This window comes from Panthera pardus, unplaced genomic scaffold, assembly GCF_024362965.1.
Source record: "Panthera pardus isolate Hobbes unplaced genomic scaffold, ASM2436296v1 HiC_scaffold_15, whole genome shotgun sequence".
NCBI lineage: Eukaryota > Metazoa > Chordata > Mammalia > Carnivora > Felidae > Panthera > Panthera pardus.
In genome coordinates, this window is record NW_026526710.1 from 5958594 (window position 1) to 5974483 (window position 15890).

Consider the following 15890-nt stretch of genomic DNA (forward strand, 5'->3'; position numbering starts at 1 on the left):
ACCAACTTAACTGGGTGAGAGAGAAGGGGCCGAGAAGATTCTGACTCTAACCCAGGGAATGGTGGTGGCTTTGGCGAAGGAGCATCCTGGGGCGTGTGGCGGGTAAAGCAGGCCAGGGTCAGGCAAAAGGGGCAGATCAAGGATCAGGCCAGGGTGCCCGGGGGCTCAGTCATTAATCTGACTTCATCTCAGGTCATTATCTCACAATTCAAGAGTTCAAGTCCCACATCGGGTGAGCTTGAGCCCCGCTTCAGGTGAGCCCTGCTTCTCTCTCTCCCTCCCTCCCTCTCTCTCTCTGCCCCTCATGGGATTCTCTATCTCTGTCTCTAAAAAAAAAAAAAAAGGATCAGGCCAACTGGACCCTAACCAGGGACAGCCATCCCTAGAGGTCATACAATCAGCGATAGACATGTAATAATAAGGAGAAAACAGCGTTTTCTAGAACTCTTGTTGGGGGAGACTCAAATAGCTCTGGACACTGTAAGGCTCTTGGAGTAGGGAGGGTGATCCCCAAGGAGTTTTTTCACATAACAAAGATGTTTGCTAAACTGCCTTCGTACGACCATGTGTCTAGTAACTAATGGCAAAGCCACTGCTTTGCTGAGGACGATATGCAAGTTCAGAGCCGGAGCGGAATTGCAGTGGTTCCTGTAGGAGAGGCCGAGCTCTTTCTTCCACCAGGGGGCACTCACTCTTACCGTCTCCCCAGGAAGCTCTCTGCTGCTCCTTAAAACGATGCTGAGCAAATCTCTTCAGTGGCTCTCAGCCTGAAGGGGCACCAAATCATTAGCTCTGCTGGGCAGAAAGAACATTTGGGTTGATTACCAGGAGGGCAGAAATGGAGAAGCAGGTGGATCCAGGAAAGAGGCAGTTGAGGATTCCGGGGGAGGAAAGGGCTCCCGTGCCTGTCAGGGTGGGCTTACGACATTACAAGACTCAGGGTCCAAAGTGCAGACACTGGCTCTCCCATCAGGAAGAGACACTTGCCAAGAAGCATCCTCAGGGGCGACAGGTTAGGTGTGAACCCCAAGCAGGACCTCGAAGGCAGCTGGGGATAGGAAGGAAAGTTCCTTGGCCAACCCGCATGGATGGTGTAATATAGGAAATCTTTTTCTTAACAGAACACGTTCGGAGGGCTGCGGGTCGACACGTGAGACTCCACTGTGTTTGCGGGCTGGAGGCTGATAGCGAGGGGGTCCATCGGCCTTGGAAAGAGGCTAAACGGCTCTGTTCCCCTATGTTCCCGACACTTCCTGAGAAAGGGGCGCGCTTTCTGTGCACCTGAGGAAACACTGAATGCTCTTGGGAAGCAACGAGGTGCTGAAGCACAGCTGTGCTGTGCGGCTGGGGCATTTCCTCCACCTGCAAGTCCCAGGGTCTCGGGGTGGGGGGGGTGAGCCGTGAGAGGGACAAGCCATGCCAGCCTCCAGACGGGAGGGGTGGTGGTCTGGGGATGAATAGGATCTGGGTGTGCGTGTTGGGGGGTGACTGTCTACTCTCACACCCTGCTTCCAGAATGTTCTAGAACATTCTGGAACATGGGGTGGACTGTGGGCTCAGTCACCGAATCTCCCTCCAGCGGGGGCGGGGGGCAGGCAGGAAATGGTAATTAAGGAGGGCTTAACAAGGGAACAGAGGTGTGGGCGAGGCGAAGAGGCACCACGAAGAGGGGTGAAGTGCCTCGGGACTGGTGACAGTGGGGAGCCATTACAACTCGGCTGCCGGAGGTAGGGCGCCCAGAGAGCTCGTGCCTTCTCAGTGGGGTCCACATCACCCCCAAAGGGGCAAAAAATGGGAGACGAAACGAACTTACCTTTTGATGTCTGAAGCATAAACATGCATACCTAAACAGACACCCAGTAGGTCTGCGGTGTTACGATTTCAGCGGTGGGGGAGTCATCAGGAAGGAGTCGAAGGGGTCTCCGTAGGGGGATGGTAATGAATAGAGAACAAAGCATTGCTGTCGCTGATGGTGTCCACTGCCAGCCAGACACTGGGGCCTCTGACGGGGGGGTAGGGGGACCAGTCAACCCCGGGTGACCCGCCAGCCGGGGGTCTGGCAAATTAATGGCCCAACCTCTTTCCCCTCCGGCCTCCCATCTTCTGTCAGGGCCTCCCCCGGGTCCAAACACAACTTGATCCTTGAAAGGGAGTCCCTTGACGCCTTCCACCTGGGCCAGCCTCCCGGACACGGAGCGGGGTGAACGGTGGAGACCAGATCCGGGGCCAGATGCAAACGGACGATGTCCGGCACCTGATCCTGAGTAGCCCTTACGAGCGGCGTGGCTTTGGGGGAAGGTCTATCTGGCACAAGTTTCGGCCTGACTTCCCAGCTCTCTGTTGGAAACGATATCCCCCTCTCTCCCTCTCCAGGCAAGAAATTGGGTCAGAAGCTGGGTGGTTCAAAAGTATGGCCATCATGGTAGCTGGGGGGGGGGGGGGGCTTACGGTTTGATAGGGACTTAGACTTGCAGACAGGGCAGTTCCTCTGCAGAGATGTACAAAGGTCATGGGAGGTGAAGAATCCAGAAGAGGATTCCAGTTGGACTGGACCCCGAAGAGGCAGGTAGAGCTCTTCATGCTCCCGAGGCTGGTCTGCCTCTGTGCCCCTGTTCGTGCCGTTCCACCCTGGAATGCTTGTCCGTGCCCTCTCCGTCTGCTTAGGTGTGACCTGTCCAACTGGACGTGTCCGTTTTATCCACAAAGCCTTATCTCCTCTGACACAAGGTCTATGCCAACTTCTTTCCTGAGATGTCTTGGAGCAGAGACAATCCCAACTTTTGGTTATTTCTGGATCTTGTCTCCTCTAATAGACAGTGAACACCTGGAGAGGGGGGGGCTAGGGTCACCCTTGAGACAGAAGTCCCAGAGCCCAGGGTTGCTACCCATCAAAATGACCGGGGGACACCTGCAATGCCTGTTAAACACACACACACAGACACACACACACCCCAAAAACAAAACGGACACCATAAAAAGCAACAAAAACCCAACACCAAAAAAAAAACCCCCCAAAAAAACACCCAACAACCAGAAACTTAGCCGGGAGTTCTGAGATGCCCCCACTGTCCCGGATGAGCCATTACAGAATCTCTTGGGGTGGGGTCAAGGTGTATGTCTTTCAAAAACTCCCCAGGGGACTCTAACGCGCATCCAGGTAAAACAGGATAAATCACACAACAGACTTGACTATTGGATTACATACGCACGTGGGTATCTGTGGCCTCTTTATTTGTTTTTGGAGCTACAGCTTAGACAAAAGGCACATCTCACCGCATTTCTACCCGTGTAAACCCCTGCGCGACCGCCACCCAGATCAAGGCGCGGGGACGTCTGCAGCCCGTCGGCGGGCTCCCCTCAAGGGCAGTGGAGTCGCGCAGCAATTTTGTGCCTGGCGCCTTCCACCCACTGGGCACCGTCGGTGAGATTCGTCCACGCCACGGTCTAGTCACCCGTCCTGCTGCTGAGAAGAGATCGGCGTCCCCATGGACGCCACGCCTGGAACTTTCCGGGCGTAGACGGGCCGGCCCGCGGGGCAGCAGGCACACCGTGGGTCTTCAACAAATGTTTGCCGACTGCCTGCCATTGGGCCGCAGAGCTTAGGCAGAGAGCCGTGTGACGGTTTCTCTTGGCCCCGCTGGCCCTCGACCTCAGGTCAGGGAGTGGATTAAGGGGTCGGGACTGGGACTGGCCTGCTGCTAGGTACTGGGAACCAGGGCTCACACACTCATCGCCTCTCGTGCAACGCCACTGAGGCCTCCCTCCATGCCAGGGTATCTGGAGTCGGTGGTCGTTGTACGATTTCCATTTCAATGCACCTTTCTGCTTAAGAATGGGCTTCTTGAGAGAACAAAAAAAACACGGAATACATGTCCTTTTTTTTTTGTCTTCTTCTGCATCAAGAATTTGCACATTCTTGCCATTTTTCTCTCCTATTGCACAGAACGTTTGTCCCGACGTGCCTCCCAACTCTGGAGACCCAGGGGGATAGCACGTGGGCCCTGTCAGGGCTTGTGCCGGAACATTCTCGCCTCTCTCTCTCCCTCCTGTTTGTTTTCCACCACCCTTGGCTCCTTCCCCACCTCCATTCAACGATCCCGTGAATTGAACCCCAGAAAGCAGTCTTTTTCACACGGCGACGTCTGCCCACCCAACTTGCTCTTGGGTGAACTGAGGGCTGCACGGAGAACAAGGATCCGTGTCTAGCTGGACTCGCTTCCCTTTAGCCCTTCCCAGTAAGGAGGGGACTTGAAGCAGTTCTTGGTTTCGTACAGCGAACTTTCCGCACTCAAGTAAACAGCAGGTTCATCGTGTCGTCAAAGATGGTTCTTCCACACAGGGCGCTCCATTTCAGAATCTCAAGGCTGTGGCTTTCGAAACCAGACACACCCACTCACTTCTCTCCGGCCCCGGTTCCTTACCCTGTGTACCAGCCTGGGCATTCTTTTGGCAAATAACACAAAAACCAACTAACTGTACCTTAAAGACGGACGGGGACTATTCTTCCAATGTACCGAAGAATCTGGAGGTTGCTGGTGCGGATTTTCAACGGCCTGCCTGTCTCTGCAATTCTCACGGCCTTTCCCTCAAGGTGGCAAAATAGCTGCGGCAGCTCCGGGCATCACATCTAAATCAAAGGCAGTAAGAAGTGGGGAGGAGCGAGGGAGGGCCTGCAGTTTCCCTACCCCTTTTATCAGGAGAACAAAACCTTCTGTTGGAAAGCTACCAGATTTCTGCTTGGGTCTGATTGGCTACAACTGTGTCTCCCACGCCTCTAGCTGCCACGGTGCCCGGTAGGCAACACGGACGGACGGGCTGGGAACCACCGGTTTGCCCGCGGCGTCTGCCACATCCTGTTTTCACCCCGTCTCCCACGCTTCACTGGTGCACCCTTTACCTTTCTTGTCTAAATGAACACCAAGCCTCTACAGTGGCCTCTGCGTGGCCGGGCACCTGTCCACTCCGTCCCTCCGTCATCCAGCTTTCAGTCCTTAACCACATGGTCCGTCTGCCTCCGGACCTTTGAACTTGCTGGTCTCCGCCCAAGATGCTGCAGTCCGCCTCCGGGGTCGGCTTCCTTTCTGGCCTCGACTCTTGGCTTAAAAGTCACTTCCCCGGGGCAAGGCCTCCCAGGCCACCACCGCCAGCCGAGCCGGCCCTTTGCCCACTGGCTCTCACCGCTGCTTGAAATTGTATTATCCCTTCGTTCCGGGTTTAGCGTCTGTGCTCCCACGAGGCTTCAGCAGGTAACGTCCCCGTGCGAAGCACGGTGCCAGGGTCTCAGCAAGTATTTGCTGAATGAGTAAGTGGAAGGAAAGGAACGTTGAAAGTCTGCCGGCAGGTACCAATCGGCAGGCGGGGGCTACGGCTCAAATACGGGACCTGAAATGGCCCGAACGGCACCGTCGTTAGGAACAGAATGTGCGTGTGTGCGCGCTCACACATCCACACGCTGCACAGTAAAACGGGACAAGGAGAGAAGAGCCGAGGAATTCTGAGGCGTGATAAGGGCGCTTTCATGGCTTCTCACCGGCCTTTGGGCTTCCTTCCCGGACCATGAGGCTGGACGGGCAGCACCAGGGGTCGGAGGACGGAACGAGTCATTTGCCGTGACTCATTTATAGGCCCAGATGCATTTCTTTCCACGTGGGCGCAGTGTCGCAGGCTCATGAGGATGGGGCCACGGCACGGGGGGACCGGGCTGCATTTCACACGCAGGGCACCTGCACACCTTTCTTGGGGGAGCACCCAGCCCCCGCCCGGGGGTCGCAGGGGACGCGTGGGTACTTGGCACGAAGGCCGCTGCGGTTGCCTGTTCAACGCCCCGGCCGCCTCCCACCTTGCTGCCCCCTCCTAAGCGTCATCCCTGTGCAAAGGTCGTTTTCGTTGAACGCTGACCCTCCCAGGGCAGGGCCCGGTCCCTCGCCTTTACCACCCCAGTGCCGAGCACCCAGTGGGCGCTTATTAAATGCTTGATGCTCTCATGTCTGAACCACACTCTCCTCCCATCTTCCGGAAGACGCTGTACCTCCCGTGTGAAGTTTATTCAATTCATTCTGGTCTTATTAACCCCACACCCGACTGGAAGCTCTTTTCAGCACAAGGGCGGTGGCCTTGCCTCTCAGGGCGCAGCCCCGGGCCCGGCCCATCACGGAGCTCTGCAAACACCTGCTCCCCCGAGGCGAGGCCCTCTGGAAGCCTCTGGAAGAGGGGGGCCACCGCGGGCGCGGCTTTCCCAACGCGCTCGTGTGATGGCCCTGCCACTGGGAACTCAGAGCAAAGTGAGCTGCTGTGTTTTGTAAAAGGAGGTCGGGAAGACGTTTAAGGACACCTCCCTCTTCCCTTGCCTTCTGCCTCCGGAATACTCTGGATCTCAGAACATCGGTGACTCGTGCAAGGAGACGTTAAGACAACCAAGTGGGTGGACGGACAGAGAAATGGGAATCGGTGTCCAAATACTTCCAGAACCCTCTGGGTGGAGCCTCAGGCCATTCTTCACCCTCTTCCCTCCTGGACAATCTCGAGCAGCCATGACATCCCCTCCCCCTGCAAGGGGCCCAGTGCTTTCTCCGACTGCTGGGGTCTATCCATCCAGCCGAGGTTGCTTCTTCGAGACCTCCCCCCACCCAAATTCGGCTCCGGCCCCAACTTTCGAAGGCGTCCGGGGAGGGTGAGCTCACGCACTGGGCATCCACAGCCGGGACATCTGCCCACTCTGCGTGCGTGGGTGGCCCCAGGTGAAGGATGTGGGGGTGGGGGGGGGAGGGGAGATACCAGGCAACAAACACCAGGGACCTCAGTAGCCTCTCCTCTGTCAGGGGAGGGAGGGCCACCGTCTGGGCCTCGGGCGGAACCCGCAGAGGAGGTCCAGGCCTCTCCTCTCCAGCGATGCCGTTATCAGAACCCGGAGAGGGGATCTGAATAAAGACGAGCCAGAGAGAGAGCGATCCGGCCCCCACCGCGGTTTCCAGGCGACACACAGGCTGTCGTGGCCGTTGTCATACAAACCCTTTCCCCGGAAGACGGCGGGTCCCACGGGGAGAAGGGGTGAGGCGGAATATTTTATCAGCCATGTACATATGTAACCAGAAATGGGGCTGAAAAGCAAAACCTCGTTTCCCTGAATAGGGGGAAGGGAGGAGGGGTGGAGAGGGGCTGGCGGAGGTGGCTGGAAGGGACTTATCTCTACGAGGTCAACGGCGAGAACACGGCTGTGGCCATGGTTCTCGCCCTCCGAGTTGTCAACGAGGAAAATGTCCACGCGGAGGGCTGTTCTGGGGACGAAGTTCAAAAGGCATCTTGTTTTCGCATTTAGAAATAGGAATCCAATATACATATAAAAGGTGAAGGGAGAAAAGGAGTAGGAAGTATTTGAGAACCGTGCAGGAACGAGCCAGATTTCTCGCTCACGGGCCACCTTCCAGTCGTGGTTCGAAGACAGCTTTGCTTCTGTGGGCAACGGGTCCTAAGTCCCGGCTTCCTGTGCATTGCATTTCTGGGATCAGCCTGCAGCATGGGGCTGGGGGGTGGTGGGAGGCTGTGTCGATGTGGCGCTGGGACAGAGAGAATCCGGCTTCCCCCTCCGGTCTATCCAGGTATGCCGAGTGGAAGGCGCGGTCTGTCCTCTGCTCCAAAAAAGGCAGCCGTCTCTTCCCTGCCCTGGTGAGCTCCATCATCCGAGGATCTAAAGAATGAGGTTAAAAATAATAATAACAATAATCGTGGGCGAGACACCTGCTTTGCATGAAAAGGTTGGCGTGAAAGCGACCAACCTCGCCAACACCCACCGGCCCTCTTGCCCGGGGAAAGCGCCCGCCCGCAAGGTGTGGTGAAGGAGGCTCTGTCGCGCCAGGCGGGGAGGTCTGGGCAGGGGGGTGGGGAGAAGGAAGACCCCCATGTTGTCCGGAGACCGGCCTGTGCGCGCCTCTCCGAGGAACAGAACGTGGACGGCACACCCTCTGGCCGCAGCTCACCCGAAAGTTTGTGAGGTCAGCAAAGTTAACGCGGAGACGGATGGAGACAGGGAGAGAAGGAGAGAAGAGGGAAGCGAGGGGGAGAGAGGGGTGAGAAATGCAAGAACCCATCTGGGCAATGCATCACATTGAAATTGCCCCGCATTAAAAATTCACCAGCCAGTGAATTTTCAAGGGATTTGTAGTAATTAGATGACAAAATGCTGGCAAATCTCAGGCTTGCCAAAGATGTTACTCAGGGGTCAAAGACTCGACACTTTCGGCTGGGTAATTTGTAAGTGTCAATCACTCCCAGCCATCAGAGAGCAGGCAGGATCTAACGGCTGCATTCTAACTAAGGCGAGACGAGCCTTCAGCCGGCCGTCCGCCAGCAAACCCCCAGACCCCGCGGCCGCCACCCCGCCTGGGGCCCCGGAGCCACGCCGGCCAACCCAACTCTCCAAGTTCTCGTTTGATTTTATTCCCTTTTATCCTCCTCCGACGTCCCTCCTTCGAGGCGGAGAAAATGTCCTGTGGCCAGAGCCTCTGGAGGTCGAGAGCTCTGCGCTGGGGCATTGGTGGGGGGGGGGGGGGGGAGGACACCCAGCCCCGGGGCCTCAGTTTTCTCCTCTGTCAAAGGGGAAAGAAGACTCACCTCGCAGGGGCATTCTGACTGAACCAGGAAGCTCTCTGCCGACCTGACAGAGTCAGTAGCTCAGGGTCGACGCGCCCTTGCCCCCGGAGCTGTTCTGGGCTCAGGGGACTCAGCAGGGACCAATAACACGCCTGCCCTCATGGAAATTTCTGGCTGGGGGCAGCAGGAGGAACAGACAACAAAGGAACAGCAACTATGTCAGAGAGGGGCAAATGCGCGGAAGAAAATGAAACAGAGTTGGGGGGTAAAGTATTTTGTACCCAGGGGGAGGGTCACATTAGATGAGGTCACATCTGAGGAGAAACCAGGAGATAACAATAGGGGACGGGTAAGGATGAGCCCTGAGCCGGAGGGGATTCTCACGGAGGCTGGAGACGGTCGGACAACGGTGGGCAGGGGTCCGGTGGGGCTTGGCCCTTGAGGCCTTGGATGCTTTGAGGCCCCACGAGACGGGACTCCGGGCGGCCCGGCCTGGAAGGCCGCGCCTCAGATCTGACCCGAGTCCTAATGGGGGGGGGGGGGGTGGGGAAGCCATGGGAGGGCCTGCGAGGCTGGGCCTACAGCCGCCAGACGGCCTCATTCCACCTGCCCGCGCTGAATTAGAGCGAGGGGCCAGGAGGGCCAGTGGCTGCTTGGAGCCCAGGCCGGATAGGCTTCCGAGAGAACGGGCACGAGGAGGTCTTGTCTCTCGCTGCCTCAGCCCGTCTGGGTGGCTTCTGCAGAAAGCATTGGCTTTGCACTCAGACCCCGGGCCTCGAAGCCTCACTCTGCTGTTTCCGGACCGCACAACCGTGGACAACCCGCCACACCTCTCTGAGCCTTAGTTTCTGCACACGAGCCCTCACTCACACGGTCAGGGAGGGCCTTTGGTAAGAAGCATCCGGCTCCGGGGAAGTTCTCCATAGAAGCATTTCTAAGGCACACAGCGCCTATCAGTGAAAGATGATCGGACTCCGGGGGGCCGTGTCCGAGGATCCTACACGGCGAAAGCGGCTGACCCCCGTTTTAGGGAGACGAACCGAAGGCCAACCTCTGCTTCCAAAGACGAGGAGCCAGAACAGGTTGTCTCCGTGCAGTCTGCTGCCCGGTTTGCCAACGTCCAGATGCAAACCGGGCGGGATCTAAATGCTGGGCCTATTTATGTATTTGGTAAAGACTCCCGCCGGGTCCGGGGCTCGCATTTCTCACTCACTTTCTCCCTCGGGCTCTTTCTGGGTATTCGGTGGGGGGGGGGGGGGGGAGGGGGAAGGGCACGGTGTTGGGTCCCCTCAGCCGCCTCCCTCCCTGGGCCTGGGTCTCCAGCCGGCCAGCCTTCGCTGCAGGTGAAACCGCTCAAGGGGAAAATGAGAAACTCCGCGGCGTTTCGGGGGAGGCGGAGGGCCGCGCTGGCCAACCCTCACTGCCGCGCAACCCCCCCCCCCACCCCCCCCACATCTCAGAGGCATGGCAGGGCCCTTAAGGCGGCGAACGACGGTCATCAGTTGGTGGCAAGGCGGCTCATCCATTCCCCACGGGGGCATGTGATTCTCCTGGAGGATCAACGAGAGCAGGAGCGACACCCACCATCACCGTGGCTGTTGTTTACTGAGCACTTACTACGTGCGAGGCGCTGGGTGCAAGCCGGTGTGCTGGGGACGACGGCCTGGAGGACGTGTCCTGGCCGCTGCCGGGTGCACAGACGCAGCGCTGGCGACCGCCACACTGCCCTCCCAGGGCTGAGGCCGAGCTCCCGATGACCACAGAGCCCCGTGTCCATGGCTGTCCCGTCCGTCCACACACACGACCACGGGGACACGCACCCGCGTCCCCTCAGACGCCAGGGCGAAGCACCTAACCTCTCGCTCCCAGGACGCACGGGCACGTCAGTGTTCTGTCTGCCACGGCTGGCCCGTCCGCTCCCCGCCTCGCCTGTGGGCTCTGCAGGGCAGGGGCTGGGTCTGCCCTCCTCCCCGCGGACCCCAGGGCCTGGCCCAGGGAAGGTGCTCGTGTCTTATGAATGAACAAATGCGCTGGGCTCAAAGGCACGGAGACCAGACGGTCTTCTTTCTTCCAAGCTGAGTGACTTTGGGGGGCGGGGGAGGGGGGTCCCTGAGCCTCTATTTGCTCAACTGCAGACTGGGGAGAAACTGCAGATTGCAGGGGTCGCTGGGCTGCAGTGAGGACTCTGTAACTGATCATTCAGCTTTTTTATTGTGAAATCCCCGGGGCCGAGGACTTAGCTCTCAAAGGAAGATGGCCGAGGCACTAGGACTCAGAGCGGAGCCCCGAGAATCTGTCGACAGTGTGTCCGGAGGCCTGCAGGGGCTTCTAATGTGGGCCCCGAACTTCTCAAGCCCCGAGTCCGGGTCGACCACAGTCCCCGACAGAACCGCCTTTCCCTCTGGAGACAGAACACCGTTCCTGCCGGGACTCAGGGGACTGGTGTTACTTCTGCACCGACTGAGGACGGGTTGGGAGGGCGGACTCGGCTGTCCCAGCAAGGGGGGCCGTGGCACCACGGCGGCTCACCAGGCCAGGCAAGGACGCGGGGCAGGTGCACCGTGCAGGCCCCCACAAGCCCCATTAACAATCCAAACGCTCCCCCTGGTGCGTGAGGGAGAGGGGCAGCAGGAACGGGCTCAGAGCCTTTTGCGGTCGACGCAGGGCCGTGTCTCCGCATTTGGGAGACGACGACGGGCAGACGGAGACCTGGCAGGCAGGCTGCGTGGCGCACAGTCTGGAGGTGGAGAGGTGAAGAGCACACGCCGACTCCGGCTTGGCCGCGGGGCTGTGTGGTCTCGGGAGAAGCACCTAACCTCTCTGAGTTTCCGCTTCCTCACTGCAGATCGGGACGGCAGAAGCGGTGCCCGTCTAGCGGGCTGGTGGGTGAACTGAGCCATCTGTGCTTAGGGCAGCAATGGTGACGGCCTCTTATCAGGACGGTGGAGAAAACCGGAACGAGGGAGGCTGCGGGAGGGAGGTGACCCTCGCTGGACGTCCACGGTGTGCCAGGGGCTTTACACATCCCTTTTGGTCCATAGGCCCCGCTGTAGTGGGGCCACAGCTTAGCGGATCCTCTGAGGTGGGTGTTCTCGTCCCATTTAAAGGAGACGGAGGCACAGAAAGGCCAGGTGACTCGGTCCCAGGGCCACAGAGCTTGTAAGAGTACAGCTGGATCTCACGCCGGAGTGCGGCCTGTTCCCGTGGCTGTCCTTAACCCCGATTCCCCGACCTTGGGCTGCGGGGCGCATGCAGGAGACGGGCACCCACGCAAGTGCTCAGAAGGGGACTGGGCTCCACCCGGGACTCCGGGTGCTGCTCTCCAGGACCAGGAGGGCCGCGGTCCCCCTGGGACGTTCTGCCCCCAGCCTCCTGTCTCGGCTGGGGGTGCCGGCTGGACCCCACGGCTGCCCGGTACCCAGCGGGATGGATGGGAACCTGCGGGGGCCCCACACCCCAGATGCCGGCGACACACAGGTGGGCTGTGGCATCCCTGAAAGGCGGCCTCGCCTCCCCCCGCTTCCCCAGAGCCTGCTCCCCGCGCCCCCGGGGGTGCTGGCTGCTGCCCGTGCGGGACGCCTGCTCGCTGAGAGCGCTAGGGGCCTTGGGCCACCCTGCTGCCCGCGGCTCCGATGTCAGGCTTTCCAATTCTGGTCACATCGCGCCCACACCTGCCTGCCGCTGCCACTCTCCTTTCCCGGACCCAGTTTGGGGTGAAAGCCTTCCTTATTAGTCAATCTGGATCCCACTTACTGTGAATTACCAGGCCTGATTGATATTCATGAATGGATGCATCTGAAACCTCAGCCGGCTGTCACGTGACTCCCCGCCTTGGGGGCCGCGGGGACCTGAGCAGCCCTGACACGCGGCGGTGGCCCCCAGCCGGGGACAGCACGGTGCCCTGGGAGCGGCCCTTGGCTGACAGAGGTCCCCCCCTCACCCCCCCCCCCCCCCCCGACAGCGGTGGCCGGGCCCGGAGGTGCCAGCAGGGCTTTCCAGTCTGGACGGGTTCTGGGGGCTGGGGTGGGAGGGGGCCGGCGGCCAGGCTCCAAGCCCCCACCACAGCAGCCTCGCACAGGCCGTGCCCCACTCCCCTCTTCCCCTTTGCTTGGCTGCCTCCCGCCCCCCCCGCGAGTGGGACCCCACTTCTCAGAAGCCCCTTCCCAGCACCCACATCTGCACGAGACCCCCGTTACTGTCCTCACGGTGCACCCAACAGTCCCCGCACACACACTGCAAAGCACCCCAGACTACATGGCGTTTCTGGAGCTGGGGGCAGAGCCGCGGTGCGTTTCCCAGGGAACAGGCCTTGGGCTGCGGCTTGGCACCCACCCTCGGGGGCCCTGGGACCCCCGGGGAGGGACGGTCTTTTCTATTTTCAGAGGAAGCAGATGCAGAGGTTCGAGACCGGGAAAGCAGAATCCGGGCTGGGTGATTCTCCAGCCTGTGCTTCTGGGCCCTTCACCTCTCACCCCCCAAGGGCTTGGGTTTCTGGCAAGTACCCTCCTCTGGAGGGTCCAGTGGCTTTCGCTCCAGAAGCCAAGACTGCCAGGCAAGACGCAGTTGAAGATAAATACTTGACAGTCAACTCAGAGAGGGTAAAAATGCCGACGGTCCCCTCCTCCCTCGTTCTGGAAACAGCTTTGCTGAGTGGAGGCTGAACGGATGGGGCTGGGACCGCTTTTCGGGTGCTAACGAGTCCAAGCACGGGCTCCAAGCAGGACCCAGGAGGACCCGCTTTCCAGTCCGCCCAGAAGCGCGGCCACACCACCCGGGGGGAGAGGCGGGAGGTGCTGTTGTCCCTGATTTGGGGCCACGCGGCCAGAGCAGGGGGCTGGGGATGGCAGAGGAGCCGCGACACAGAGAAACGAGGCTAACTCCCAATCTCCGGTTTCTGCATCCTAACGCTTCCAGAGAAAGTGGGGTTCGGAACGACGGGAGTCTTGGGAACCAGAATGGACCAGATCGGGCTCCCAAGAACCCCGGGGTACCTTCTGAGGGGAGGCTGAGGACTGTCTCCGGGCCAAGCTGAGCAGACGCAACTGGGGAATGCGGGCCCGCTGAGGGCGCCCTGCACGGAGGGGAGGGGGCTGGCGGGCTTTGGGGAGGATCAGGGTTGAGGCTGCCTGGCTGGAGGGCACCTGCTGGTGGCCCGCCTGGCTGTGATGACGAAGCAGGATAGACCAGAGCGTGCAGGGAAGGTAAGGAACACAGAACCTTCCAGCAGGAGCGGAGGAACTCGATGGTCCACTCACCCGGGGGTTTGGTGAGTGCCATCTGGGTCCCCCAGCGACGTGAAAGCTTCCAACGTGAGAAGACAGGCTCCTGCGCGACCGGGATTTCCCTGGTTTTGGCCACGGAGACTCTGAACGGCCTGTTCAAGAGGCCAGACCAGGGCCAGCTTGGATCCCTGGGAATCCTTAGCAGGTGCCTCTCCTGCTGGCCACAACTGGGTACAAGGCCAGGTCCCTGCCCTGAGAGGGCGTCTGGGTGGTGACAGACTAGGCAGTGAGGGAAGTGTGGAGCAGTGACAAACCCACGGAGGCCCCCTGGGGAGAGCCCCGGAGCCGGGATGGGGGTGAAAAAAGGAGGGAGGCCGCCCCACTCATCTAGGTGGTAGACGGTGTCCAAGGAAGGGTGTGGGGGGGAGGGACTGCATCCAAGCCCCGACTTTCCACCGCCTGCCGCCCTACCCCACGTCCATGCCTCTTGGGAGTCCCCTCCCTTGAGGGCTCTGCCACGTGACGTACTGTGGCCAGTGGGGCAGCAGCAAACACGTCTTCACGCGGAAGCGACACCCATGGGTCTCTCTGGGGATCTGTGCTGACAACTGGTGCTTGGGTCTGAGAACGTACGGGCTTCCCGCACTCGCTCCCCTGCTCCTGGAGCACGAGGACCCCGCGCCTTCGTGGGGCATCCGGCTCCCACGTGGCCCTGCTCCGGCCAGAAGCGCCGTGAGACCGTCCGGGCTGTGGACGCTGTCTGGGCTGGCCTCTCCCTGGCCCTCGGTCCTGCAGCCTGGTCCTGCCATACTGGGAAGTGACACGCCAGGAGCCGGAGGGGGTTATGGGCTCTGGCCCCAACCCGTTCAGCGCCACGTCCCAGCCCTGAGAACCGCGAACGGAAGCAGTGATGTTGGCTACCGTGCACGTGGCTCCCGGCGTATCCAGCTTCCGCCCTTCTTCCGCAAAGCCAAGGGGACGACAAGACGACGGCCCAGACGGTGCCACGGCCGCCACGGCACGCGCCTGGCAAGCGGCCTGCCTCCATCTGGCACCTTCCCGTAATACTCGCCACTTCGCTTCCCCAAGCCTCAGTTTCCCCACTGGTGCAACGAAGGCGACAAGTCTCCGCCTTGTGACTCGGCTGAGCTGGTGGCTGCGAGGGCTTTGCCCACTGCAGGGTGGCACGCGGGCATCAGAGGAGGCAGCGGTATCATCGCCTGGAATCTTCTCGGGGACTGGGAGATGGGAGGGCTCCTGACAGCTCCTGGGGAAGGCGGAAGCAGCTGCCGCCCGGAAATCTGCAGAAAAATGCCTGCTGTTGGCCTGAGCCCAAGGACGGGGCGCTGAGGCCCCAGCGGATCGTTTTCATGAAAGCTGCAATTAAGGGGAAGTGGGGTTTATTAAGGAAGCTGGAGGGGACGGAGCCCTGGCTTCTGGCGAGGCTCTAATTAGATCGCAGAGCCCCTCTTATTTCGCCGCTGAGCCAGAGCGCTCGGCCTCCTGGGTGGTGGGTGGTGGGGTGACACAGGGGACTCTCCTTGACGCTGGGGGGATGGGTGACGGCAGCGATTGCTTCCGCGGTGCTCAGCGCATGGGGGGCGCCGGTCTCCACCCTCGGCGCGTCTGTGCTCGTGAAACCGTCACGGCCCCAGTGAGTCGGTTCCGCCGTTGCTCTCGGGTCACAGGTGAGGACACTGAGGCTGAGAGAGGCCAAGGAGCCGGCCCAAGGTCATGCTGCGGGTGAGGGGCAGAGCCGGGATCTGGGCCCAGACGGCCTGGCTCTGGTCTGTGCCCGGGCCGCGTGGTGCAGCGGGCAGCGCACGGGATGGGGAGTCCTTCAGGTGTGGCCTTGTAGCAGCCACTGGCCCTCTCTGGGCTGCAAAATTACAGGGGCTGGCTTTCGATCGGGACTCGGCAACCTCGATGCGAAGGGTCAGACGGGGAATATTTTCGGCTTGGCAGGCGATACTGCCTCTGTTGCAATTATTCAACGACAGTATGTAAAGCCACGGGCGTGGCTGTGTGCCAATAAAACTTTATGCAAACAGGCAGGGGCGGGATCTGGCCCCCGGGCAGCAG

At 60.2% G+C, this 15890-nt stretch overlaps 1 protein-coding gene across 1 annotated transcript in view; it reads right to left on the minus strand.

Annotated features, from left to right (window-relative positions):
• Positions 1-7272: 7272 nt before the first annotated feature.
• Positions 7273-15890, minus strand: part of RBM19 (RNA binding motif protein 19) — a 142894-nt gene continuing 134276 nt past the window's right edge. Inside the window, 1 exon segment of the mRNA XM_019467363.2 lies at positions 7273-7684. Coding sequence (XP_019322908.2) covers positions 7673-7684 — 12 coding nt within the window. The 3' untranslated portion in view covers positions 7273-7672.